The sequence below is a fragment of the Cyclopterus lumpus genome, chromosome 7 (genome assembly GCF_009769545.1).
Source record: "Cyclopterus lumpus isolate fCycLum1 chromosome 7, fCycLum1.pri, whole genome shotgun sequence".
Taxonomy (NCBI): Eukaryota; Metazoa; Chordata; class Actinopteri; order Perciformes; family Cyclopteridae; genus Cyclopterus; species Cyclopterus lumpus.
Window position 1 is genome coordinate 19006657 of NC_046972.1, and position 27957 is coordinate 19034613.

The 27957-nt window shown below is 46.3% G+C and overlaps 1 protein-coding gene across 7 annotated transcripts; it reads left to right on the plus strand.

Annotated features, from left to right (window-relative positions):
* Positions 1–575: 575 nt before the first annotated feature.
* On the plus strand, positions 576–27855 carry iqsec2b (IQ motif and Sec7 domain ArfGEF 2b). 7 transcript variants are annotated; one of them, XM_034536184.1, is made up of 15 exons: positions 2407–2469; positions 18181–18540; positions 18695–18998; positions 19115–19432; positions 19616–20670; positions 20788–20949; positions 21190–21312; positions 21455–21621; positions 22483–22622; positions 22704–22829; positions 22930–23029; positions 23255–23416; positions 23555–23746; positions 23967–24016; positions 24322–25617. In XM_034536184.1, the coding sequence occupies exons 2-15, from the start codon at positions 18473–18475 to the stop codon at positions 25504–25506; spliced, it is 4152 nt and encodes a 1383-aa protein (XP_034392075.1). In that variant the 5' UTR covers positions 2407–2469; positions 18181–18472; the 3' UTR covers positions 25507–25617. The 7 variants fall into 7 exon arrangements, with proteins under 7 accessions (XP_034392070.1, XP_034392071.1, XP_034392076.1 ...); XM_034536182.1 differs by lacking the exon at positions 2407–2469 and having other exon boundaries at positions 17281–18344; positions 18456–18540; XM_034536183.1 differs by lacking the exon at positions 2407–2469 and adding an exon at positions 17281–18103.
* Positions 27856–27957: the final 102 nt, after the last annotated feature.

Sequence of the window (27957 nt, forward strand, 5' to 3'; positions counted from 1 at the left end):
CTAATCAAGACCATTTAATAAAATGTTATCCATTTGTTTATTCAATAATTAGCCTGAAATCTCAAATGAATCCAAGTATCTCCTTAAATGTGTACCGTAAAAAATATAAAAAGGTCCTTTTATAGTAACAAATTCAGGTGTAACAGTGGTTTGAGGGCCTGTGACAACAAAAAAAGAACCACCTATGCTGGGATCAGCCAGATTTAGGAAAAGTGGAGACTTGTTTCATCGCCGTAAACTTTTCTAATTTTTTTTATTTGCTTTAAAAAATATATATATACTTTTGAAATGTTTATAGCTTATTGTTTGAAAAGGTATATACTGCACCTCTGGATAAGGGTTATATGCGCTATCGGTAGTATGAATGACACAATGACAAAACACTTTTTTTAATTCATCCATTCACTCCCTGGTTTAAGCTTGTCATTAACATTTCCCTTTAAGTGCATCATTTTTTTTAGTTTTTCACTCGCAGCCCCCACCCACTGTGTAGCGTTCATGAAGCCCCTCTTTTATTCTGAAACTCCTGACCGGATGTCCGACATCACCCTAGCTTCCTTTACGCCGATGCGCTCAGAGGGGAAAACGCCGCACGAATCGCTGCAGTTTCAGACGCTCAGAGAAGCGAAACCTCCGCGCGTTTCTGCGCCACCGCAAAGAAGACCCTCCGCTTCACTCCTCCGTGGATTACCTTCCTGAAGCAGCCGAAACTCGTCTCAGATAAGTAGGATAATAACTCAACCAGGTCGTTTAAAACCGATTCCAGATCTGCGCCGAAAGCGGCAAACACCAAAGTACAGTTGAAAAGATTCTTGGCTCAGCCTATTGAGACTTTCGGGCGGTCAATTATATTCTGGACAGTTGTTGTTGTTTTTGTTTTTTAAGAGGTGACAAGTTTTGATCTGCAAGCCCCCAGTGTTTATGAAGGCGTGACGTGGAAGTAAACTCTGCATTATTCTTGGATGAAAAACAACAACAACAGAGACACGCACACTTTGGGAACTAATCTGAATTTAAAGCACTAGGATGTAGTTTTTTTTTTTTTTGTCGGATCAGAGGAGAGGATCTGGACCTCGAGAATGAACTTCGTGAGCGACCTCCGCCTACTTTCTGTGCGGTAAAGACACGTCGAGCCATGGGTTGAAAGAGACGATGATAGACTGCGGGGATATTCAACGTGGGAGGGTGCCGAGTTTTCTGTCTTATGTAATGATTGACAGCGCCTGAACATTAGGGGTCGATCATAAATAACACCACCTCCCCATCACCCCCCCCCCCCCCTGGATGTCGAGGAGGCTAAAGAGTGCTTGATGGATACGAGATGTGTACTAATGACCTAAAGCTGCCCTTGAAGTTAAGAAGTAGGATATGTCACAGATGAGAGGATAACTTGATATTGGGTTTATTCCTTGGTGTTTTCTTTTGCTCAGAGAGCCGTTAAAGCAAGTTTAAGTTCATAAATCTTTGATCAGCCTCATTGAGACAATACTTACCTCCGTCACTCCCTCCCCCATCCAGTCTCAGTCTGTTTTGTAATATTTTTGCTTCATGAGTTCATATTCATCATGACGCCCCAAACTCTTGATCTGCTCCATGCTGAATTGGCAGGGTCTTTAAAAATGGCCGTGACTTCAGGAACACAAATGATCAACCGTGTGTTGAGCTTCTGTTCTGAACTCTATTCTCCGCATTGCAATATTTTCAATGGCTACTAAGATGCTGTAATGCTCATTTTTGCCCTCGGAGTTGGGGATATGTAGTCATTCTGAAATCCTCAACCTCTTAATCTCTGTGACTTTCTGTTTCTGAACATCTGAAGCCATTACTTAATCTTCAGTTGAGCCTTCGTTGGTCCCTCCCTCCCCCCCACTCATCAGGGCTGGTGGGGGGGGTGGATCTCGGCCCTACGGGGTCGAAAACTGTGGTGGTGGCCGGTGGTGGTCTTACCCCCAGAGACAGGGCTCCCACCATGGAGACCAGCCCAGAGAGCCCAAACCGGGCAGTGGAGTACCTCCTGGAGCTCAACAACATCATCGAGAGCCAGGCCAAGCTCCTGGAGACCCAGCGCCGGCGCATCGAGGAGCTGGAGGGCCAGCTGGACCGGGTCAGCCAAGAGAACCAGGATCTGAGGCAGGACCGCAGCCCACAGACGCCAGGTTCGGACACTCTCGAGCAGAACCACAACCACAGCCAGCCTCTGCCCCTCCCCATCCATCGTGGCGGCGGTGGTGGCGGCGGTGGTGGCGGCGGTGGTGGCGGCGGTGGCGGCGGAGGCAGCAGCGGGAACGGTAGCACCACGACGGCTCAGGCGACAGCTGCAGCACCTACAACTCCAGGACCCAGCAGGGAGAGGAGGACCCACACCAGGCTGACCCGAGGTATCTCCTGCAGCTCCTCAACCACCGAGCGAGACAGGCTGGAACTCACCGACAGCACAGACGCCAACACCAGCTCCACCATACGGAGAAAGTAAGTTCTTCTCTTAAAAACAGAGGCCCTCTCTCTTGGTTTGGTATATATATATATATATATATATATATATATATATATATATATATATATATATATATATATATATATACCATGTATACACTAAGCTCACGAAAGGAAGCTGCAGCCTTTCTAGTCATCAGATATATAATCCTCACAGTAATTTTTAATACACCAGCATGAGGAATTATGCAGAGTGCTGGAGGATTATGGCTAGAGTGATATGTGCTCAAGGTGTCCATTTCATGGCGGTGTGTGTGATTCTTGCCCGCGGAGGGGTTTGATTAGTGTAATGATCACAGTGCATTATGTGAGGTGCGTAGGAGTCGCATAGTAGTATGCTGAGGAAAACACGAGTCCAGGTAGGAGGGTTATGGGTCTTTTTTATGGTGCTCTGAACTGTTTATGGACCAGTGAAGCCCTTCCATATGAAATATCCGCCCACTCTTTTCTAAAAGTGTGTTTTTTTTGTCCTCTTCACTCTGAACTGTAGGCTAGTTGGTTTTAAAAGAGATCCCCCCCCCGCCCCCCTCCTCAAACTCAAGGCTGACCTGAAGTTAGAGTGCTGCAAACACAGCTTTGGCAAACAGCAAGTGCATCTGTCCTCTCTTTTCCTTAACCACGCACGGCTTTTGTTCAGGGAGCATTAAGCTTTGTGAGTAGGCAGCAATTCATGCGAAAAAAGTACACAGTGAAATAGATTGTTGCCGTCTCAGAGACAGAAACCATTGGTCCCTACGCATATGATCACATCTCTCGAAGTAGTATCAGTAATTAATACTGGATTTCGCTCACCATTCTGTTTTCTTATGATCCCAATCCTCTTGTCAGTGATTTAATTCAGACTTCACCAAATCCCTTATCGATTGCCGTTGTCTTTTCCTCCGCTGTCTGCCTCTCCGGCCCCCCTGCCGTCATCCCTGGGGATGACTTAGTCATTAGACAGAAGCACATATTAGTTATTTATGTAGGTGTTAAATCCAGTGGTGAATTGTGGATGTAGAAGATCTTGCCGATCCTCTCCCTTGTTAATCGCCCGTAGCGGTTGTTGCTGACTTTGGATCCAGGCTCAGACAAGCGTATCATATGAAGTGTCACATTTAATAAACTGTCACCCGCACAGCAGAGCCATATTGTCCCCGTCTGGCTGTGACTCAGCCGCAACCAAAACTGGCCTATTAGCTTAGGTCAGCGTCAAAAAAAAACCCTCTCTTGATCACGGATCAGAATACGAGCACGAAATTCCTCATGGTCGGCGGCCGCGACACTCTAAATATGGCTCGGATCAGAGGAGGAGACAGAAGGAAGATGTGGGAGAGGGACGGGGAGAGGAGAAAGATGACAAGGGGGAGGAAAGTGACCGTACTCACTGGGCCTCAGTCTAAAAGAGAAATGGTGGAACACACACACTGATCCGCCATCTGTCAACAGGGTGCGTTAGAGAGGGGAGTCGGGGCCGGAGAAGGCAAAGGCTCCCAGAGCTGCCTTTTTGTTTTTGTCCAATTTAGTTTTTGTTCCTCCAGCAGGATTCCTCATCTCTGCCCTGCGCTCTCCTTTCCTCACGTAACCCACAACTTTTTATTTCGGACCAACAAACATAATAAACTGTCCCCAATTTTCTTTTTCCTTTTTTGTTCAAGCCCATGCGTGCAGCAACCGCATCAAAACAAAGTCCCTGCTCTCCTCTCCTTTTCCTTTCTCCCGGCGGCACGCCGCAAACAGCTGTCCCAAATGTTACCCCATTTAATTCCATCTCCTCCCGTTAATGGCCGCGTCAACAATGTGAGACTGAGGCCTCGGGGAGGAATAACTCCAAGTCCCTCCTCCAAGAAGCAGCAGGTTGGAGGGCATTGCCACAACTCGCTGTGAGCACGGCAGATGTTTTGTTGTTGTTGTTATTTTGGGAGAGGTCACGCAAGTCTGTGTGTGTGTGTGTGTCACTGTCTTTACAATGTATGTGCTGGTACAGAAATGTGTGAAAGAGGGTGGCACGTACACACAGAGTGCATGAGAGATTGTGTGACCAGAGTGTAATTACCACTGGCCCAGGGGTGATAATTACTGCTGTGCATATATATATATATATATATATATATATATATATATATATATATATATATATATATATATATGTGTGTGTGTGTGTGTGTGTGTGTGTGTGTGTGTGTGTGTCTTTGGTGTATCTTTTTTTTCGGGGCAGCGTGAGTGTGTTAATGTGCACTGTAGGACATCACCTAGGATGTCCATTAATAGACAGCTAATGTGACCCTGCAGCCTGCCATACGGGCCGTCATGCTACAGTGATGTGACAGGCCTCTCTGAGAGGTTGTATCCTTCATTATGTGCTGCATGCAGCCGTCCTCACGGGATGAGAGGAAGGAGTAGCTAGAGGTCTTGGTGACGGGCCCCCGGTGGTGGCGGCGATACTCAGAGCGGTATTATTACATAAAAGCAAAAAAAAGAAGTGGACCCGAGCCATCGTTTCCATTCTTCACTTCACTCTCGCTGTCGCAATGGGAGTGTTCAGAAGCTCCGAAGAGCACCCGTGAAGGCGCTTGTGTTCCCCGTCCGTCTCTTTATTCCATCCATCGCCCTCTCAGCTGTGGGCATTGTGGGCATGTGCTGTGTCCTCTCTGTGAAAATGTACATTAATTCGGCAATATAGAGAACGCTAATGGACTTTTGTTTCCGAAGGAGCCTCATTTTGTGTAGCTTTACTACACATAACCCCATCCCCTTTATTCTCTCTCTCTCTCGCTCCCTCCCTCCCTCTCTCTCTCTCTCTCTCTCTCTCTCTCTCTCTCCCACGTACACACACTCACCCTCTCCCCCTCGCTGCTTCTGTTTCCCACTGCTGCAGATATGACTCAGAGAAGCTACAGAAATTACTTTTGTGCTCTTCTCTTCCCCTCTATCTGCTCAGCCGCTCTTATATCCCGCCGTAGTGACTGAAGCACACCTTTTGTACCAGATTAGTAGGTTGATTGAATAATCTTTCTCGACGCTAATACGGCTCACATTCATATGTTGATTTTGACGGGCGTTTTGAAAAAAAAACGTCCCATAGTAGCTGAGATAGCGCAGATGCAACTTGGTGAAAGGAAGTGGCCCCAGGCGAGAGTGTGTGGGCAAGCTCAGCTGCACTGACCTGCTCCAAACAATCTGTGTGATGTGATGGGAGGTAATTTCTCCTCAAGACTCGGCATGACTTTCTAGAAAGAAATACAGTGAAGCTGCAGCTGCCATTTTCTCCAAAACCCAGTCTCGCTCTCCCATATATTCTCTGTCACGAGATACGGAGTGGAATAAACAGTGTTTAATTCTAGCCAGATTTAGCATATTGCTAACAGTTCAGATAACTGTGATGCAGTGTAGCTTGATGGATGGTAAAGTGTGTGTGTGTGTGTGCGTGTGCGTGCGTGTGTGTGTGTGGGAGGCAAGTGTACGTGGGTGGTGTGTTTTTGCCTTCTCGAGTGCAGTGAGTGTTCATGGCTTCATACAATGTGTGCAATGGGAAGATGAAAAAAAAATCTTTTGTCATTTTATATTTAGTGAGAGAGGACTGACCATCTTTCTGCAGATGGTCGTATTCATCACAACGAGGCACACGGGATTATACACTCAATGCACACACACTCTGTATTGCTATTAGCATGCGCATTTACATGTGAAGGCAGAAGGAATCGACAGGCTTTACAACAGTTGGATTTGATTTTGCTGTCAGGTTTCATCTGATATCGGATCCCTGCAGTCACTCTACTGCGAAATGAAATGAATGATTAATGATTAAATACACACCGTTTTTTAACACGTCATATTATCTATGTGTATGTATATATATCATTTTGAAGGAAATATATATAAATGGAAAAAATATTCACATCTGAGGTTAACAAACCTCTAATTGTCGGGATATATATATATATATATATATATATATATATATATATATATATATTATTATTATTATTATTGTTTATTGGCCAAGTATTTCTACACATAGAAATCATCTAAAACATATATATATATATATATTTTTACCCTTGTTGTTTTAGATGATTTCTATATGTGTAGAAATACTTGGCCAATAAACAAAATAATCTATTTTGAACTGTTTGAACAATTATATTGTACAGAAAAGATGTGGCAACAGAAGCGGCAGATATCACGCGAGGAGACAGATACACGGTCCATGTGAGAATAAAAACTTGTGCTTTACCACCATCGATGGGAACTGAGGCTGCATATTGTTACACTTTTAGACACATAACCGTCTATACCAGTTTTTTATCAAAGTTGTATTTTTTGGAGACCCACAAATTGATAAACCAACGCGACCCAATTCCCAATCGGCCGTATCTACGGTCGGGATTTTGTGCGTAAATGAACGTTCCTGACCGTCTTCACTGCTAGCCAGTCATATAGAAGAGATGTACGGCTGGTAAATCACAACTTTGCTTTATGCTTGTGTTATTGAAAATTACACCAAATAAATGCATTAAGATGGACAAGCTAACAACAGAATGTACGCTGGCCTTTCATGTTTGATTTAATGTTAGAAATACACTATAATTATCAGAACGATACAACCAGACTCCCTCGTGTGGCTGAAAGGTGTACTGCAGATATAAATGATAAGACTGTGAAAGAAATTCTGCTAATTTTTCCTTTTCAGTCTTTGGTAATTGCTGGTCTAAACCATCAGATCAATCTTACCTGAAATAGTAAGGAGGCAAGTAAATTGCTCTCTTTTCACAGAGAGCTGTGAGAGATATAGTTGCTGTGGAAACTGTAAAGCTGTCCTCCAGGCAGTTACAATATTACATTTCACTCCCGTTCTCCCTCCATCCCTTCCACCTTCAACTTACCTCACCTATCCAGTGGTGGTGGGAGGAGGAGGAGGAGGGTGGGGGTCAGCTAAATACCCCGATCCGGACACAACCTCCTCCCCTTTTCCCCCCTCGTCTATTGCTTTGTTTTAAATGGCAGCTGTGTAGTGTCGGAGCAACAGACGTGGTAAATTAGCGCAGAGATTAGCGGCCTTCACTGATCTGTTAGTGAGGAGGGCCGCCCGCCCAGCCTTCGGTCCACCAGGGTCTGCTTGATCAACACCGGTGCCTCTCCATCGTCTCCTCCCAGCCGCTGCTCTGACTTTATTCACTGTCTTTCCGGTTCAAATGCAGCTAAGTGGCCCTTTTGAGGGGGGGGGGAGGGGGTGCTCATCAAACACTCGTGCGCACGTTTCGCGGAGCAGAACACGGAGAGAATGGTTACCGTGGGAACGCTGGGAGCTCTTCTTTACGGAACTCTGTGGGCGAGAGACGCAGAATAGAGCGGCGGAGAGGAGGAGAGAGGGTAGGAGTGGGAGCAGCAGCGGGGTGAAAGACAGAAGCGGCGTTGAATGACGGCTCGCTGGGAACGGACGAGGCGTATTGAAGACGCATGGATGCTGCGACGTTTGATTCATCAGTGTTGGGATGTGGTTCCTCGGGACCGGTGACATTGCATTACATTACATTACATTACATGTCATTTAGCTGACGCTTTTATCCAAAGCGACTTACAATAAGTGCATTAAACCATGAGTCCAAACTCAGAACAACCTGACCTCGGCCAATTAGTCACGCGTTGAGACCGAGCTCTGTTTCAGACTATCCCCTTTTGGTGATCAGTGGGGAGATAATTTTCTTTAATTGCTCCTTCTGTGTCTTCCACATCACATTTAAAGGAAGTCAAATGTTCCTTCATTGGATGAATCATATCCGGTTAAAATCAAACACACACACACACACACACACACACACAGGGCACAGCAGGGGCCTGGTGCGAAGCGATGAGTCCTAACTGTAACTGGGCCCCTCCTTGTCAGTGTTTTCGCCTGGCACTCCACGCCAGACGCCCACTCAGGCGGTCCGCACTGTTGCCAAGCAGTAAGAGATTTAAGCTCACAACGGTTGGTTTTGGAAGAACTGATGGAAAGGAACAGGGGGGGAGGTTTAAAAACACACTTAACTTTAGGCTGCAACGCAGCGTGTGTGGTTATCAAACGTCTCTGTCAGCGGGAGTCAGGCGGGTCACGCACTGGAGGTGGGATGACGCAGTGTGCTCCCACACTCTTATTTCATAGACAACGGCGAAAAGAAAGAAAAAGAAGCACAATCTGAAGTGGTGGAATTGGACGCTCACATATTTTCAAATGATACCCCCAGAAAGGCCACGTGGATGCAAATGGCCGTGGGCTCCTCTACCAAAAACATCTGTTGGTGGTGTGTGAGCATCCAGAAAATAAAAGAAGCCACGGCGGCGCAGGTGATGTCTTCCTGCTCTCCTCGCTCATCTATACATAGCCTCACCTACGCGCTCACACCCCCGTGCCGCCGCCGCCGCACACGGGTTCGAGGAAAACGCTGATTCCAACACCAACCATCACACCACATATCCCATTTCCATTTCACGTTCCTCCTCTCCTCTCTGCCCTCCTTACATCCTTCCCTGCATTCCTCCTCTCTCGATTGTTATCACCCTTGCCCTCCTCCGTATTCAACCTCTCCCACTCTCACGTAGCTCGCTCTCCTCCCACTTGCTGCCTCCAGCCGATGTCAACTCCCTGCTTTTAAACACACGGCACCTTGCGCGGTCTCTCGGCGCACCTGCATCCTCTCCGCACAAACATCCTCTGACCCGTGTTGATTCATGTCTTTATTATCTGTGCACGCTAATGACAGAGAGAGACGTGTGTGTGTGTGTGTGTGTGTGTGTGGGGGGGGGGGGGGTGTAGTAGTATGTGTGCTTTGTTATTCTAGGGAGGAGGAGAAGGAGTAGGGTGATTGTGTCTATTTTTCTTTTAATTTGTTTCTGGCAATCCCGGAGTCAGGCACCGCTGCTCGTGGAGCAGAAGTCAGATCCTAGATGAGCACTTCATGCACTCGCAGTAGTTACCGCTGGTAAAATACAAATCTTGGCAGTGCAAGACCTCGCACGGCCCACACAGCAGCAGCTCTGCCTCTCTCTGCATCTCCATCCGAAGCCGAATGGGTCAGCGGGCTCAATTGTTTTCGAATAATTCGTGACAGAGACCCAGATAAATGACCGACACACAGCTCACACCTTGTGCTTGTAAATTAGGCCTGGGGCTTCTCGAGGACCTGACTTGTAACCGCCGTGTACTCTTTTATAAATAGGCTTGAACGAGGCGCTGCTGTTCCACACTCTGCAGTTTAAATAGCCGCCGACAGCTTGTTCTCATCTAATTGGAACTTTATCTTAAAATCATTTGCGCTAAGCTAACGCGCTACATGATTACATCCTTAAACGCTCTCATTTTTCTCATTATTTTCTCATTACCCTTCTCATTTTTACCTTCTGTTTTGAAGTCCTCGAACTTTTGCTAACAGCCGGCTCTGTTTTGGTGTGCCAGACTTGTGTCTTCTTTGAGTCGACTTGTGCATTTCAGTTTAAGATCAGTAGGATTAAAGGATATAGAGTTCTCTCAATATTGAATCTTTGAACCTGCAACTAAACACTCAACACTGACGCCACCTTCTGTTCATCAAGTTTAACTTTTTAGCAAACCGTTGCGTATTTACGCACCAAGCCGTTACAGAGCAGCATCATCATTCATTTGGAGTCGCGTTTATGTCCAGCCGATAAATGTAAGTCCACTTCTCTATCTCTCTTTTAGCTCTGTTTTGGTCTCCACGCTAAATGATCCACTTGGTTCACCAGCTGGTCTGTAACTGTGTTTGTCTGCTGGTCAGTGCTAAGCAGCTCGTGGACAAGTGGGTCTTAAGCGTTCATTTAGCATTTTACATTTTGCATAAACATAAAGTTGTGGATCAGACAGGTAAACAATGAACTGAAACTCACAATGAGGCTGTGTACGGCTGACGGGGGGGGGCGTAGAATTCAGATTCAGGACAAGCGACACCTTTCGCATTGTAACATTATTTAACCAATTTGGTTTTGATACATAGTTATTATAAAGATATTGATTTGCCGATAGCTGCTTTAAGAATAGGTCACAAGTACTTCAGTTCAATTAAGGCCTAAAACAGCTGAGCACTGCAGTTTCTCAAATAGGAGCTTACACTGTATTTGTATTCGTTGGGGACTATTTTGAGCAGGAAGGTGTATGTAGGATTGACTGAAAATAAACTCCAGTGCCCATGTTCACGGTTTCTCATTCAACCAGTGCTGTTCAAGCGAATAACACATTCTGAAATTCAGTTTGGTTGCCTGGGCTTCCAAAGCTGGTCAACTGCGACCTGCTCGAGTGTTTCAGTGTATCCCTTCCTGTCTCGCTCTCTCTGCTGCGTCTAGTCTCTGAGTGTCTCCGTGCCAGAATGACGGGGGACTGCGTGTCCTTGACAGCAGCTGGCCCCCAGTGAGAAACCAGACATTTACATGCTAATCTCAACCACTGCTCGCTCTCCAGCTGCAGATGGAGCATCTCTCATTCCTGCCGGAGTAGAAGGGTTGCAGAGAGGCTTTTGTGTCGTGCGTGCACTTTTGCATGCATTATAGAAAGTGGTTTCATATTTTCATACCGGATGAACCCTTCAGGAGACCAGTATAGAGCTGTTATGTAATCTCTCAGAGTGGTTGGAAGTTTCTCGTTGGAAAAACTCACTGGCTGTGAGCAATTCTTTTAAATGTTTTTTTTTTCTTTTTTTTTTCTGACACCCTGAGCTCTGCTCTCCATCCTCCAAGACAGCTGTGATATCTGCCGGGAGTTGATTTCAACAAGACCTGTTTGTGACGGTGTGTCTCGAGACTCAGACTCAGACTCAGACTCTGTCACACATCCACCTCTCTTTTTTACATGTGCCATTCATTGTACTACCATTGACGCTGTATTTGTCGGTATCAATGTGCATCTTCAAATCAGTGCTCTCTCTCTCTCCGTCTCTGTGTCTCTCTCTCTCTCTCTCTCTTTCTGCTTTGCCGCTGACTGTGTGTGTGTGTCTGTTTCTCTGCTTTCTCCATGTCTTCTATGTGTGTGTGTGTGTGTGTGTGTCGTCCGTCGCTGGTCCTTCCTGTCAAGTGTCCGGCCGCTGTCTATCTCAGGGCAGCCCGTCTCGGCTCCCAGCACTCCCACGGCGGCGGGCTATGCCGCTCAGTTCCCCACCAGTCTGACTGTTCACAGCTTCGTGAGCCTCCATCAGTACTGCTGCCCCTCTACTGACCAAAGCTTACAGCAGGAGGACAGGTAAGGGCCACCGCAGGGCCTGAGTACAGTGAGTACAGCACAGTACAAATAAAGAAAAACACCCAGTCAACCATTATAAGACGCTTTGCAATTCACCCGCAACAGCCCCGCGCCCCCCCCCAGATCTCTCACGCAGTCACCACCATTTTCTTTACATTCCTTCCTTTCCTGCTTTACCTTCATGCCCACACCCACCACCCTCTCCCTATCCTAACTAAGCGCCAGTCTCGTACCACCCCCAAGTGTGACTAATGGCTGGAGTTGGGCTTGAAAAACACAACAGCTCCTTCACAGAGAGCGAGAGGATGGCAATCATCTTCAATGAGCTGCGAGACCGAGGAGTCACACGTGAACCTGGCGACCTCTTTTTCCTCTCCTTTCCTTCATTGATCCTCCACCTGATGCCGTTCTCAGACACATCAGCGCATGATGCTCCAACACTGCCATCTAATGGCATTAGACAGCTGTGATGTGCACATGTTCGGTGTATGGTACACCTTGCTTTTAAATAAAGATGCCAGTTATGTCACTGTTTTAGCTCAAAACATGCAACTTGCTTTAGGCCATTTCTATTTTCCAGCTGTTTTGCTTTCTGCTTGTTTTTGTCTCATGCTGTTGTCCTCTTTCCTTCTCTCTCTCTCTCTCTCTCTTGTTTGTCTGCCTACCTTGTGTTCCTCTCTGTGTTTTGTCTCGTCCCGTGTTGCTTTCCAAGAGAGGAGGGTGAGGATGAGGACGAGGGTTCCCATCAGTACTGTTGTTCTGCCTCGGGCTGCAGTAGCCCGTCCTCTCGCTGAGCCCAGGTGTGACCGACCGCACAACGACTCACTCGCCCATTTTACCTGTGAAAAGACTATCACAGTTTATGCTGCCAGAAAACGGAGACCTCACTGTGTATAAAAAAAAAATAATAATAATAATTCAAAAAAAGGCAAAATCTCGCCGCATTTTAGCAGGACACAATAAAAATGCATGCAACGTGTAGCCTTTGTGACAGTCGTGCTATCATTGGTTTCTTCATGTATCATCTGGTTTGTGCAATAATTAACATTTTAGGGAATTTCAATGTTGTCTTCTCTCTGTGTTCTTGGCAGTTTATTTATTTTCTTGCGGCCGTAACAAGTTGTCAGAACGCATCACCGTCATCTGCTCATTACCGTCGCACTTACGCTTATCTCAAAAAACATGTTCCATTTCTCATCCTTGCTAATAGCTTTAAAGTACCGTCACCACCCATTATGCAATGTCATAGAAGCTAGCCTCACAGCTAAAGACATTAGCTGTGTGCAGTTTGTGTACCATGTTCATTTTGAGTGTTGCTATGCGTCGGGTAGTTACTGTCTCGTCTCCAGTCGTGTTTATTCATGAAGAGATTTCTCTTGTTGGTTTCATTCTGAGCACAATAAAAGCCTCTTGTTCCTGGAGACACTTCACGTCTGTCTTTTAAAATGTCTAAAGGTTCAATAGTTATTGCTGTAATTGCTCTGTGTTGTTTCAGTCACACTGGAATGCTGCTCGGACACACCCACCTCGCCCTCGGGCACCGCACATTCGTCCACAGGCCAGAATTGATTACAGAAATCCTATTTCCAGTTATGTATTGGTTGTTGTTAATGCTTGGCCCCGCATAACGCACAGTATGCACCCCTTCTTTTTCTATAGCACTTTGCTATAGCTGAACCACAGAACGCATAATTGACATTATAATACTAGACTTTATAATACTTATACATTTGATTTTGCAGACAATTCTCCTTTGACAATAGTGTCTTTCAGAAGAAGCCTGCTCTTTTCTTCCAAGGCCAGTTCAACCACATTGATTGTCTCAACTGCTTCAACACACCGTGTGTCACCGTATGTCACCGTATGTCACCGTGACCGTGAGTCACCAGGTGTCCTTGCTTTCATCTGCATTCACGTGGACAACACAGACGTCGCGGTTAACCACAAGCAAAAGATAAAACACCAAACGTCTCTTATTTTTCTCAATTCACTTTTGCTCAATAAATACAAATGCACTTCTTCTGTGTCTCTTTGTCTATTCGTGTTGTGTGTTTTTAGGGAGGGGGAGGGGGTTGGAGGTTGATGTAATATCATAAAAGTGACTGCGCATGTTTTAGTTGAACTGGTGGAGGGAAAAAGCTGGGCAGAGTGAGAGAAGTTCATAGCTGTCAAGAATGCAGCCTGTACAGCTTTGTGGGGCGAGCAAGAGTGTGTGTGTGTGTGTGTGTGTGTGTGTGTGCAAGAGAGTGAGACAGTCACAGAGAGAGAGAGAGAGAGAGAGAGGGTGTGTTTGCAGTTTGTTATTATGCTGTTCCAGTTAGTGTGGGACTTTCCTCTGACAGTAGCAGCATGGTAAGAAAACAGCTTTTTCCCCCACTTTTAATGTATATCACGGTGCTCGTTCCACTGGTGTGTGTGTGTGTGTGTGTGTGTGTGTGTGTGTGGTGGTGCATGTGCTGCCTACGATATGTGTTTTGAGCTATCACCAGTTTAGGCTGAGCATCGGTCAAATGTAACTGAATCATCACAGGCGGACTAATAAGTGAGGTGACGTTATTTTTTGATGTGTAATAAAGTAAAGTGCTGACGATTATTCCGGGTAGTTTGTACAACGTGGCGTGTGTTTTTAAAGGAAAGAAACCATTCATAAATGAAAGGAGATGTGCCCGTGAGTCCACATGCCGTTCACATGACGGATCACATACCTGTCGAGGATGTCACCCTCTACAAACATACACCAGTAGAGCATGAAGTGTAAGGGTTCGGTCTTGGCCGGACCCCAGCGCAGACACGGGGACGGCAAGGTTGGGTGAAGGCCATGGGTTTTATTGACAGAACACGGATGGGATGGGAGGACAGGAGGTGAGTGCAGGCAGAGGGAACAGGGGTTAGAAAGAAGTCAAACACAATGTAAAGTACGAGAGTAATCGAAATCCTAGAGAGGCCGAGAGTCTAAGTACCCGGAAATGGTGAAATAATCTGGCAACTGGAGAGAGGGAAGTCGGGTGGAAGGATCTGATGATATGACTGAAGACAGGTGCAGGTGTGGAGAGGAGGCCAGGTGCCGGAAGCCATGGCACAAACACACACACACACACACACACGTAACAGGGAACGCACAGGGGTCACAAGAGACAAAGACAAAAAAAGGACATGAGTCAGGGCCGAGCCGTGACAATAAATGCTTCTTTGAGAAATATTTGTTATGTTGGTTTCAGTTCGGAGGATCTGTCAACCACAGTGGAAGTCTGCAGTCAGCAGTTTGATGTGAGGCCAAATATCAGCTGTACAAAAGCTGCAAGTGAATCAATCGTAAAAAGATGGCTAAATGGCTAAATAGACCTGCAAACAATACAGCAGTCCAAAGATGTGTATCTCTTAATTGTGTGTGAGAGAGAGAGAGAGAGAGAGAGAGAGAGAGAGAGAGAGAGAGAGAGAGACAGGGAAGTGGCAGAAGAGTGTTGGCGGTGGAGGAATGCTCCGATCTGACCCATGAATGATTCGATTGTTTCCTTTCAGTTTGGCCATTTGAAAGAATGGGATCACATGTGAAGAGAATACAGATTGTTCCCGCAGTACATTTATCGTCACCATGGAAAACACAGTTTTCTTTTCTTTTTTTAAAAAGTCTTGACACATGTTAATATTATCACATCGCCAAAAAGAAGTTAGATCTAGCCGTCGGCCCTTCTGCTCCGCTATTTATTCACAGTCCACATTTAGTGAGGGGTTTCTTATAAGCTTTGGAACAAATGGGCACATTGACACACAAGTTTGAGATAAAGAGATTAGACAGGATGAGATAGCTGCTCTGTAAGTACCCAAGTGGAAATGAGTCCACAGACAGATGCGATTATTGGCCCCTCCGTGGCAGGCGGCGTGAAAGGGTAATCCCCCAGTCTACCTGCTGCGAGTTTGACACACACACACACACACACACACACACACACACACGTCAGCGCATCAATATTATATGAGCGAGGGACAGGAGGCAAGGGACTGCATGGACACCCTCATTCACTTTTCAATTTCTCCCAACACGATCAGCGATAACTTCCCTGTTTTATCAGATTTCAACCATCTGTTTCGGCTCCAATTAAATGGTTGGAGGTGGTGATGCTCTGGGGGCTGGTCTTTATGAGGGAGCCTCTAGAGAGAACCTCTCTCTCTCTAGCACTGTAACAGGAATACGGGGTTCCTTCCATTAGTAATGAGGTGCAGATAACAGCTGCGATATGGTCACACTCATGTATTATACAGCAAACCCTTTTACTCGTATATCATCCTCGCCTCGCCTCGGCTCTCACTGCGGGCCAAAAAGCGAGTGATGGTCTTGTTTAATGCATGCACGCTTGGAGGTGGTTAGCCAGGCCTCGCACGAGGGGGACGAAATCAATCGATAATTAATTTATTCTATATTCAAATACTTAGTTTTAATGTAGTTTTAATGGCTGTTTAATGGCTGTAGTTTTAATGGCCGTCTCTGAACTTGACGATCTTCCATCCCGAAGCTCAAAGGGGAAACATTGAAATGCTGCGTGTCGACCGTGGAGATGAAAAACACCGATTGCTTGCGTGGTTGTCGAGCCGCTGATGAAAAGCAGTATTTTGATGTTCCTTCTTTTATGAGACGCGAACAGATGACGGCAGGCGTTTATAAGGATTATATTATGGAGGTGTAATACCGATCCAAGGAACAGCTGTGAATATTCACAGACAAACTCATGAGACCGGGCTTGTGACTCCCTAATCGTCGCATGTATTTTAGGTTTCTGTGACTCTGATCCTGCTGATGTGCATGGCAGGAAGTTACAGTGAAGCTTGTGGCTACCTGTTGGCACTGCGCAAAGGCTAGTTTCCATTCCTTAAAAGGAGCAGTTTGAAGCTGCTCTGAAGATGACATCATTTTCTATTCACGCCGTTTGGACAGAATATGTACAAACGTCCATGTTTAGACAATGCTGTACTTGCATGGTTTACAGATATATATATATATATATTCTGTTATTTTATCTGTTTTCAAGAAGTATTATGCAGACTGTCATTCACAACCTGCGGAGCATCTTCATCTCCCCACCTCAATGGTGGTAACAGTCAACACATTGTCATGACAACTACACTTCTCATCCTAACAACTGCCTCACCGCCCACAAAGGTCCCACGGCAACCGTCACCAAGCAACCCATTCCCGCTTCTCAGTTTCTCTATTTAAGGAGCAGAGGAGGAGGAATGATAAGTGATGCTGCACAGAGGAAAAAAAGGAAGAAGCATTTTCAACAATAACTTGTTGCTCAATATTAATTTGCACAAAATGGAAAGCTATATATATATATATATGTGTGTGTGTGTGTATATATATACTGTTTGCATATATGTATACATATACATATATATATGTATTTATATATATACAGTACATGTGCATATGTATGTATATATGTATGCGTATATATGCATCTATATTTATATCTGTGTATATATATATGCATATGTGGAGTTACTGTTGAGTTTTTACAACTAAGTTGAGGTTATATGTGCTTTCCTGCAGATGTCAGAATTGTATCTTTTTTAATTTTTTTTATCACTGGGCTTTTGCATGACTCTTGTGTTATGCAACAACATGGAGTTGTCCTCAGTGCTGCTGTTAGACTCAACAATAATGTAGCCAGGTCTTGGAGGCACAGGATGTCCTGCCCGACATACCTTACATTGTACAACATGTTCCCCTCTGTCCGCTCCAAGGAGTCTTGCTAAAGGTACTGACAAGTGGTATGTTCATGTTACAGCATCACCCGCGGGATCAAAACTAACACATTGAAATGCCTACAAGTTATTTCCTTCTTTCCTGAGTCGCTTTTTTTTCTCCATGTCCTGTTTCTAGCCGGCTAAACACTAACACAGGAAGTCCAGTGGAATAGCAACAACACAATGAGGAAGGGAGGAGGACATTAGCTCAAAGTCAACATGGTTACAGTAAACAAGGCACCTTTTTAATTTCACCCTTCTTGTCGTCTGCATTATTAATGTGTGACACAAAGCAAGTTTCTATGTGATGAATGTAATGCTCCCACACATCCCTGACCCTGGCTCTGTACTCTCTGCCTTGTTATGGGACAGCTAACAGAAGGGGGTGTGGCTAACACAAGGAGGAAATGTAGGCAGGAGCATGTGACGTTAGTTGTCCTCCCAAACATACCCAGGGTGGATTTGGTCCGGGCAAAAGTGCCCAACAGGACACACGAGGCTCTCTGGACTTACTTTGAATCCTGAAACATTTTGGGATTTCTGCTCCGTTGACTGCGAATAGGATTGTTTCCATCTGAATCCAGCTCAACTTTGTCGGTGAAATCTTAGCTGCTTGCTTTTACACTTGTGTGACAGACTGAGTGAGAGTGCATCTGAGAGGTAATGTGCTTTGACGTATGTTTTGTCTCTCAATATTTAACTGAAGTGACAGGTGACAACCTGGTCTTTCCTGTCAGTATGGTGCTGCTGGTATGTGGCCGTGGAGGACTGTGTTTTAGTGGCCGATGACTCTTCTGCCATCATCACTGCTGTGTGTCAGACGTATACACCGAGAGACAGACACAGACTGAAAGAGGGAGCAAGAAAGTGAGAAGCAGGCAAAGGCAGAGCATAAACAAGGGTAGGCTTGGCTGAACGTTGTAGTATATTAACTCGTCCTCCTGACTCAATAAAGGAAGGAGGTCGAGGGAAGAGACCTTTATGTCTAATGGATCATCAACTCACAATGTAGGCAGTTAATGCTGTCAGATGGGATACAAGTTCACCATGAGTTCCACCAAGAGATGGTTAGCTCCTCGCTGCTCTAAACTGTACATGTAAGTCCTTATATATAAACTCTTTACTACTATTCTATGTAAGTCAGTGACGCTGAACTTACGCAATCATAACATTTTTCAAAATTCAAGTGTTTGGCGTGACATTCTGTCAAGCTACATGTAAAATCTCGTGCTTATATTTTTTCTCCTGCAGTGTGGAAGGGGACTCCCAGTGTCCAGAGACGGGCGCTCACAAGGACATCCAGACGCCATTCAGCCAGAAACCGTACCTGCGCGGCTCAGAGCGCTACACTGACAGCAGGACCAGCAGCGCACCCGCCGGTCCCAGGGACCCTTCATGCGTGTCCGCCTCCAGTTCAGCCAGCTTAGCCTGGGCACTGCGAACACGCCACCAACCGGCGAGTCTGGCCCTCCGCAAGCAAGAGGAAGAGGAGAACAAGAGATGCAAGGTCCTTTCAGACAGCTATGAGCTCTCGACCGATCTGCAGGATAAGAAGGTATCGATGCTGAATGCTTGTGTCCTTTGGCGTTTCCCAGAAGCCACTAGCACCAGCGAACACCATTTAGATGATGGATTCCATTCAGTTGTCTGTGTTCTTCTTTTCTTTGCCAGGTGGAGATGCTGGAGAGAAAGTACGGCGGCTCCTTTGTAAGTCGCAGAGCAGCGAGGACCATTCAGACGGCCTTCAGACAGTATCGCATGAACAAGAACTTTGAGCGCATCAGAAGCTCCGCGTCAGAGAGCCGCATGACTCGCCGCATCATCCTGTCCAACATGAGACTGCAGTATTCCTTCGATGAGCGACAGCCTCAGCAGCAGGCCCAGACGCAGACGAGCTTCACCCACAACGTGGCCATCGGGCCTCCTCATTCCCCCGACCCAGACCGACCGGGAGACTACACCCACTTAGAGGACTCCTTTTCCAAACAGGTGACAGTGTTCATGTTTTTAATGGCAGTAACTCTTTATGACATGAAAGTCTCAAAGGTCTTTATGGCGATCATACGCCCTCAAAGCATGCTATAGAAACTGAATATTGTGTTTAAGATGAACTATAGTGACATATTTTACTTTCTGACATGAGGGATGCTGAACGCGTTGTGTCCCCTACAGGTCAAGTCCTTAGCTGACTCCATAGACGATGCCCTTACCTGCCGCGCGGGTCGCGATGACTCCCAGGAGGGCAGCAGGGAGGGCGGAGGCCTGAGTGAAGACTTTGGGGAGTGTGTGTGGAGCAGCAGCAGCAACCCCTCCTCCCAAAGAGGTTTGGGAGAACGAGCCAGGGGAGCTGGAGGAGGACTCAGTATGCACGGCGACAGCACCGCCACCTCGTACAGCGACGTCACCCTTTACATGGATGATGGCATGCCGTCGTCCCCGCTGTCCCTGGATCGGGCACCCAGCAGCACAGACACAGAGTACTGGGGCCCCGGTGGTGGTGTCGGAGGGCGTGAGGACAGCAGGGACACTGAGGGAGGGGGCAGCAGCAACAGTCGGCGCAGCACCCCGTGTACCGAGTGCAGGGACTACCGTCTCAGAGGCGCCCATCTGCCTCTCCTCACCATTGAGCCGCCCAGTGACAGCTCTGTGGACATGAGCGACCGCTCAGATCGTGGCTCTCTGAACAGGCAGCTGGTCTACGAGCAGGAGCCTGGTGTCGGGGCTTGCTCCCCTCAGGGAACCCTCAAACACTCCCCTACCACAGGCACCCACCCATCCTCCACAGCAGCTGCCCAGGGTCAGACCCGGGCCCCCGGCAGACCCATACCCACACACATTCCTCAACAGGTGGCGGCACACCACCACCATCACCACCACCCTATCCACCACCACCAGTACCCTGACACGCCGTCGTCGTCGTCCTCCCCCCAGCAGCCCCCCACCACCCCTCTGTCCTCCTCCTCCTCGACAGCTCTGCCTCCTGGCGGTCTGGAGCAGCCGTGCTGCTCGGACGGGGACAACGACTCGCTCAACTCCACCACCAACTCCAACGAGACAGTCAACTGCAGCTCCGGCTCCTCGTCTCAGGACAGCCTGCGCGAGCCTCTTCCCCCTCTGGGGAAGCAGACCTACCAGAGAGAGAGCCGCCACAGCTGGGACTCCCCGCCTTTCAACAGCGACGTGGTGCAGAGACGCCAGTACCGCATAGGTCTCAACCTCTTCAACAAGTAAGATGCTCGTCGTACTAATACACAAAAATGCCTATTGGAGACCATTTTTATGGTGATAATATAATTAAACTGCCCGGAAGTTGTTGTGAGATGGTTCTTTTTCATTGGCTATAGGAAGCCAGAGAAAGGGATCCAGTACCTGATAGAGAGAGGTTTCGTATCGGACACTCCAGTTGGGATTGCTCGCTTCATCTTGGAGAGGAAGGGCCTCAGCCGGCAGATGATTGGAGAGTTCCTGGGAAACCGACAGAAGCAGTTCAATAAAGATGTGTTAGAGTGAGTATGGGAGTACAGAAGTTTATTTTTTTAAACCATTCAGATGCATGTTTAGTCCAAACACAGATCAGTATAAGCGCACACCACATTCCATCTCACATATTTCATACCACGTCTAAATGGATGCAACCTTAAGGGCAGACCCAATGCCCTCCCTCCACACACACAGACATGGTATGTTATAGTATGTGCCATGATGAATGAGAGGTTAGACCGTGACCTCTGCTGTGTGTGTTTCAGCTGTGTGGTGGATGAGATGGACTTCTCGGGAATGGACCTGGATGATGCTCTCAGGAAGTTCCAGGCGCAGATTAAAGTTCAAGGAGAAGCCCAGAAGGTGGAACGGCTCATAGAAGCTTTTAGGTTTGTATGTGTTGAATACAGTGTGTCTAAAATAGAGATGGGTCTAATTGATGGTCAGCTCAAGATGCACTGAATTCTATCAACTGTGGCTGGAGTATCAAAACGTAAATGTTTGAACATGCTGTTTCTGTCTCTTATGCAGCCAGAGATACTGTGTGTGTAATCCAACGCTGGTTCGGCAGTTCCAGAACCCAGACACCATCTTCATCTTAGCCTTCGCCATCATCCTCCTCAACACAGATATGTACAGTCCCAACATCAAGGCTGAGCGGAAGATGAAACTAGAGGATTTCATCAAGAATTTGAGAGGTGCGACAGGACAGAAATAACTCACACACTTGATTTATGTACTAGGCTGTTTTAATTGTGTTGCCGTCATGCTGTCTTTATGGATGTTAGCATGCATTAGATTAGTAAGGAGAAGCGTTCGTCCAGTTGAAATTTAAAAAAGAAATTCCACCACATACATATCTGCTCGTTAAAACCACTCGTCCTGTGTCTCCTTTGAGAAGAAATCAGAAACCGAAAGGGAGAAATGGATATTACATTTATTTTTCATGACGGCCCTTTTGATTTTGCATGAATTCGACCGAATCGCTATCCATCGACATAGACGGGGACCTTATTTTGATACAGCCAATCAAATCTTGCATGAAGCAGTAACGTCAGTGATCTATCAAAGGCCGAACAGACCTGCCCCACAACAACAGAACCACTGGCGCTGAACAACAACAACAACACACATTTATTTTCCCTCTACGGTCTCGTTCTTCTTTCACTTACAGACATGAAAACACATCTTCTCACGTTCACTGTGGACAAGTGCTTTGCTAATGTCAATTTGCAGGCTAGGATAGCCGATCAACTGCTCGGCTAGCAGCACGTTAAACAACACGTCATTGCTCTTTCATAGCAATAACAACACGCCGTCCAGCCGTGACATGTAGGCTACAGCACATACTTGTTTAAAATATCTCTATATCTATTTCCCCTTAAACCTGTTTTCCTCTTTTTAATCATAAGAAACACTATTAACAATACATCTTGTGTGTCAAAACTGTAAAAGGCTCAAGACTTTTCGCATCAGACTGTATAATTTAGTGATTTGTGCAGTGCAGTTGCGATAAACATCATTTCCTAAAGCCCTCCCTATCCCTGTCTCCACCCCAGGCGTAGACAATGGTCAGGATATACCCAGGGACCTGCTGGTTGGGATCTATCAGCGGATACAGAAATGGGAGCTACGGACCAACGATGACCACGTGTCCCAAGTGCAAGCAGTGGAGAGAGTCATTGTGGGCAAGAAGCCTGTGAGCAAAATACAGGGCTTTGTAATATGTTGTCACTACTTGTTAAAAGTTTATTCATTTGTACTGTATTTTTCTGTATAGGTGCTGTCCCTTCCCCATCGTAGGCTGGTGTGTTGCTGCCAGCTCTATGAGGTCCCTGACCCCAACAGGCCGCAGAGGACCGGGGTGCACCAACGGGAAGTTTTCCTCTTTAATGACCTTCTGGTGGTAAGACTCACATTCATCACATTTTTAAGACATGGCAAATAAGACATCTATTTCATTTGAAAGACCTGCTGAAATACATCCCATCCATCTGTCCCTTCAGGTGACCAAAATCTTCCAGAAGAAGAAAACCTCAGTGACTTATAGTTTCAGACAATCGTTCCCTTTGGTTGAGATGCAAGTGCACATGTTCCAGAACTCGTGTAAGAACAATTTTCTTTCCATTTTAACTCAACTTTATTACCCTCTATGATTATTATTATTGTTAAATGATATTCGAATATTGAAATATCAGTGAGCCATGGGCTCAATCACCAGGGGGTTTCCTCCCCCGGTGATAGACAGTGACTTAACGGGCATTTATTTCAATGAAAATCTTCAAAAGTGCCACTTTTAAGTATATATGTTTCTGTGTTTGCATCTCTTAGACTACCCTCATGGTATCCGCCTGACCTCAGCACTCCTGGGTGGTGAGAGGAAGGTTCTTATCGTCTTTATGGCACCCAGTCAGCAAGACCGAACCCGCTTTGTTAGCGACCTCAGGGAGAGTATAGCTGAAGTGCAAGAGATGGAGAAATACAGAGTGGAATGTAAGTACCCCATCTACTGGTCATTACTGTGAACTATGGCTTTGTGGGCGTGATACAGCCGGTAAATGGCTTATTCTTCTCTGCATCCTGTCTCCCTCTCATTTTAAATTCCCCTGTGCCCTTTGTGTCTACTTACAGCGGAGCTGGAGAAACAGAAAGGTGTGATGCGGTCCAGCTTGCTCACTGGAGGTGTGGTTGGAGGCGTAGGTGTGAAGAGCGATGTTGTGAATGGCACCCTGGGAAGGACCAGTTTTGATGACAACTGCTCAGTGGGCGAGGGTCTCAAACGCACGGCGCTCAGCTCATCTCTCAGGGACCTATCGGATGCAGGTTAGGATACATCAGAGACATCGTTTAATTTTGCTTCCTGTCCGCTGGGTTGAATTGGGTAGCACAGCTTTCACATGGTTTTCGAATCCACTGCTACATACTGTTCATCTTTCTCACTGACATTAAGACACAGCTTATGCAATTCTTTTTCCAAAACACGTGAACAAACGTTCCGATCTTTGGCTCTTTGCTAACCTGTCCTCTTCCTGGTGGGGTGCAGGGAAACGTGGTCGCAGGAACAGTGTTGGTTCTCTGGACAGTACCATGGAAGTAAGTCTCAAAGACTAGATGTTGTCCTGTAACACGTCCCCTTACTGGTTCTTCATCTTCCCGAGCACGCTCAGTTTGTGACCAGTGTGCCTATAGATGGTGTGCGTGTGTACATGCAAGTGTCCACGTGTGCCTGACCTGCACTGACACCCTTTGCATGGCTGTGTGTGTTCAGTCCTGTCCGAGCATGTCCTTCACCTCCAGATACAAAAGTGTCCCGTGTGTGATGATGTAAGTGGGAACGGAGGCATTAGCGCAATCCTTCAGGGATCTTTCTAACACATGACGATGCTTTATTCTCCCAGGGCTCCATCATTAGCAGCCCACAGCCTCACCAGCGCTATCCAGTGCCAGGCGTGTTGCCGGGCTGCTACGCAACAGAAGACTTTCGGCCTCATCGCCCCATCCTGAGCCCCGGATCGGGGGTGGGGGGTGGGCCGGGGCAACAACATACCACTGCTGGGACAGGAGTTGGGGGACTCTCCAGCAGTGTAGAGAGAGCAGGAGCGGGGAGCGGGCCTGGGGGGAGCAGCAGCAACAACAACAGCGGCTCCTTCCTGGGTTCACTATTCGGCAGCAAACGTGCCAAACCACCAGGGCCCCTTATTCCACCGGGGCCACCCTACCCCGCACCTGTACCCCCACCGACTACGGGAGGGCCCCCACCTCACTCCCCTTCATCGCTGTGCCAGCTGGACGGGGGCCCTTCCAAGATCCAGGCGCTGCACGCACAGTACTGTCACGTGGGAGCCGTGCAGCCCCCACCACCTTACTACCATCACCATCGCTACCACGTCCAAACCGTCCCGCCTCCTTTGCAAGGCGTGCCCCCTCATTCTATACAGAGATGCCCACTAGCCTGTCGTCCACCGCTTGGCCCCCGACATGTCCAGCACCCGCAGCTGGCCCATCTCTCCCAGCTCTCCCAGCATGGGCTTCCGGTTCGTTACGCCAACATGGTGGTGGGATGTCCCCCACCCCTTTCTCCTCTCTCCCAACACTCCCAGAACCCACAGTTTGCCCTGTACCACGCGCAGCCTACACACTCTATCAGAGGGGGCGGCATCCCTGGTCCCAAACTTCCATTAACCATGTCTCACTCCCACCCGCACCCACACGCACACTCCCAAACCCACCCTGGACACGTGCACACACCCCACCCGGCCACCCACTCCACCCATCAAACACACTTCATATTCGGCACCCTGCCCCACAACCTTCCGTCCGCCTCCGTCAATGCGCATCACGCAGTGTCCGCCGGCCCGTATCTGCCCCAGTACCCTCCGCTTTCTTCTATCCCCCCTCCCCCACCACATTCCCCTTTACCCCCCCCTTTGTCCCCCCTTACCCCTCTTACACCTCTCTCCCCTCTCCCCCCCCTGCACCCCGGGCAGCCTCAGCAGGGGCTGCAGGTGACGGGTGCTGGAGTGACAGGTACAGGGGGCAGCTCCAAATCCAAACCTATCAACCGGATAAGTACCGTGGTGTGAGCAGGATGTGGGGCCCCAGGGGTCAGAGGTCAGATAATAGAGTGGAGGAGGTTGGCAGAGCTAGGCCTAGGACCAAGTCTGCCAGGACAGAAAGTAACAGCAGCAGCGCGACTGACAAGAGGAAACGCAGTTTGCTTCGTCTCTGTTACTTTCACCTCCGTTTCCCACATATGTAGGGAAATAAAAAGCACAGCTTTGAAACCTGCACACACAGAAACACATACACACGCACACACACACACACACACACATGCACATCCAAATGTATAAACACTCCACACAAAATATCAAAAAGGCCTATAGCCATATAATTTAAGATGAAACTAAATCTATATCTAGATATATTGCCTCAGTTTTAATTGTTTGAAGTCTAGTTGAGGCAGTATGAGACTATTTACATGTACAGTACCAAAATGTGATAATGTGACACTGGAGGAAAAAACAGAGACTATATATATATCCAGCTGCTTACATGTAAATAAAGACAAAAAAACACCAAATGCATTCCAGGGGAGTTTGACATTAAAAACAGCAGAGAGTTGCAAAAAAAATGTCCCTTGACTTTGCAATAATGTACTTGGCTTCACGATGTCTCTGTCCACTTTTGCAGGTTCCGCTTTGCTGACAGGCATCTTTTTTTCTAAACAAGACCTCAGATATGTTGCTTTGTCTTACATTTTTAAAACCAATGCACGGTTTCCTGACAGTCTTTTGCTTAAAGGTCTTTTACATGTCAACAGGAGCCACCTGCTTTATAATGCATTCCTTGTGGGGTATGGGAAATTAATGATACAATCAATAATATATTTTGAATGTTTCTGAAGCTTCTTGCTGTTTTATCGATATTATAATATACCTGCTATGAGTATGATGAATATTGTACAATATTTGTTTTGATCAGTGATTAATTATATCAGCAAATGTTTGTACATGGTTATAGAGAGTATATACACATATAAATCCCCTCAGTTTGCCAAAACCACCAGAGGCTGTTCCAATATGTGTAGCGTCGATTTATTTCCATAGTACCATTGAAGTTCATCTTTTTAATATTATAGGTTGTTAAAAAAAATGTATGAGGTTTAGTTTAGTTAAAATTGATTTGAACACAATGTTCAAATGTCCTCCTTTTCTGTTTAGTTTGATGTGAGCAAACAGGTGGCATACTTTCTCAAATGGGGTGACTAACAAAACTTGAATTTAAAGAATGGATCTGAGTTCATGTTTCATATTTCATATTTCTATATATATATATATATTAAAGAGGCTCCCAGTATTGGAAAAAGGCTTGAAATTGAAGAGGAAAAAAAAGTTGTTGTGGACGAAGCCATTCCCTCGTAATTATACTATATCATCTGTACTCACTTCCTCACAGTCATCAGATTTAGTCATTTTGTGTTTTTCTCTGTTTTGAAGAAGCACGCTTTTTACATGCTGTTTTGTGGTTTTGCACACGTGATGTCTTAAGTCAGAAATGGCCTTCTTCTTATCCTCCCTCTTCTGCCACTTTTAGAAATCTCTTGTTACATTTTCTGATGCCACAGCATCCCGCTGGGGGATTCTCGTTTAAGACCGTTTCAAGTAGAGAATGTAAAATAGCCTACATCATGTAATCCCACTTGTGTAAGTGTTACTCCTTTTTGCTACGGCAACTGTAATGAGCACTGATGTCATTTACCTGCAGTGCCATGGATTACCAAGGGAAAACTACATATAATCTGATTTAGGATAGAATGATGGGAATGAGGACAAAAGGGCAGAAGTCAAAGTCACAAACTACTGAAAGAGATGGCAAAGTTGAAGATCCTCAACAAAGAGATTTTAAGGAGGTTTGGAGATGGTCAAGAATGTCAGATGAAGATTTTATAAGTATATGTTGGCGAGCTTTTTCTTTTTCTTGTGTCCTTTTATGACTCGTCTTGCATGAATATACCTGCCCTTATTGAATAGATTGTATTGTAAAAATCTGAATGTACATATTATAGGCTTCTATACATATGCTTCTTATCATAACTATGGGATGAACTACTCCCATTCTGTATTCAGGTGCGTGCATGTGAGTGCCACACGTCTGTACGTATAAAAGAGGGGCGGGGATAGGAGATGTTGGCCACAAGGAATGTTGATTTCTTTTTCTTTTCTTATTATTTCTGACTGAAGGTGAGCGGATGAGTTACCATGATATAAATTAAAGCCTAAAAGAAGTTTATATGTTGGTGCAGTTATTGATTTAAAACAAATGATTTCATTTTTTTTTTCTTTGTGTATGTATTACGTGTACTGAAAGAATAGAGAATTGAGATGTGAATATTTATTGCTTCTGATAAATTAAAGTGTCCTTGCAGTGAATTGGTCTCGGTGTACTTTTTTGTAACTTAACATCTTTTTTTTCTACAATTAATTTGCTCAAAGTAACGAACGCTATATAATTTTTACATTACATAACCACAC

Excerpts from the sequence above, each read along its gene's own strand:
- iqsec2b (XM_034536179.1), top strand. The coding sequence starts at position 1,970 with ATGGAGACCAGCCCAGAGAGCCCAAACCGGGCAGTGGAGTACCTCCTG. Across the intron at positions 19,433-19,615 it reads AGGACTCCTTTTCCAAACAG|GTCAAGTCCTTAGCTGACTC; the intron begins GTGACAGTGTTC and ends TGTCCCCTACAG. Across the intron at positions 22,623-22,703 it reads TCATTGTGGGCAAGAAGCCT|GTGCTGTCCCTTCCCCATCG; the intron begins GTGAGCAAAATA and ends TTTTCTGTATAG.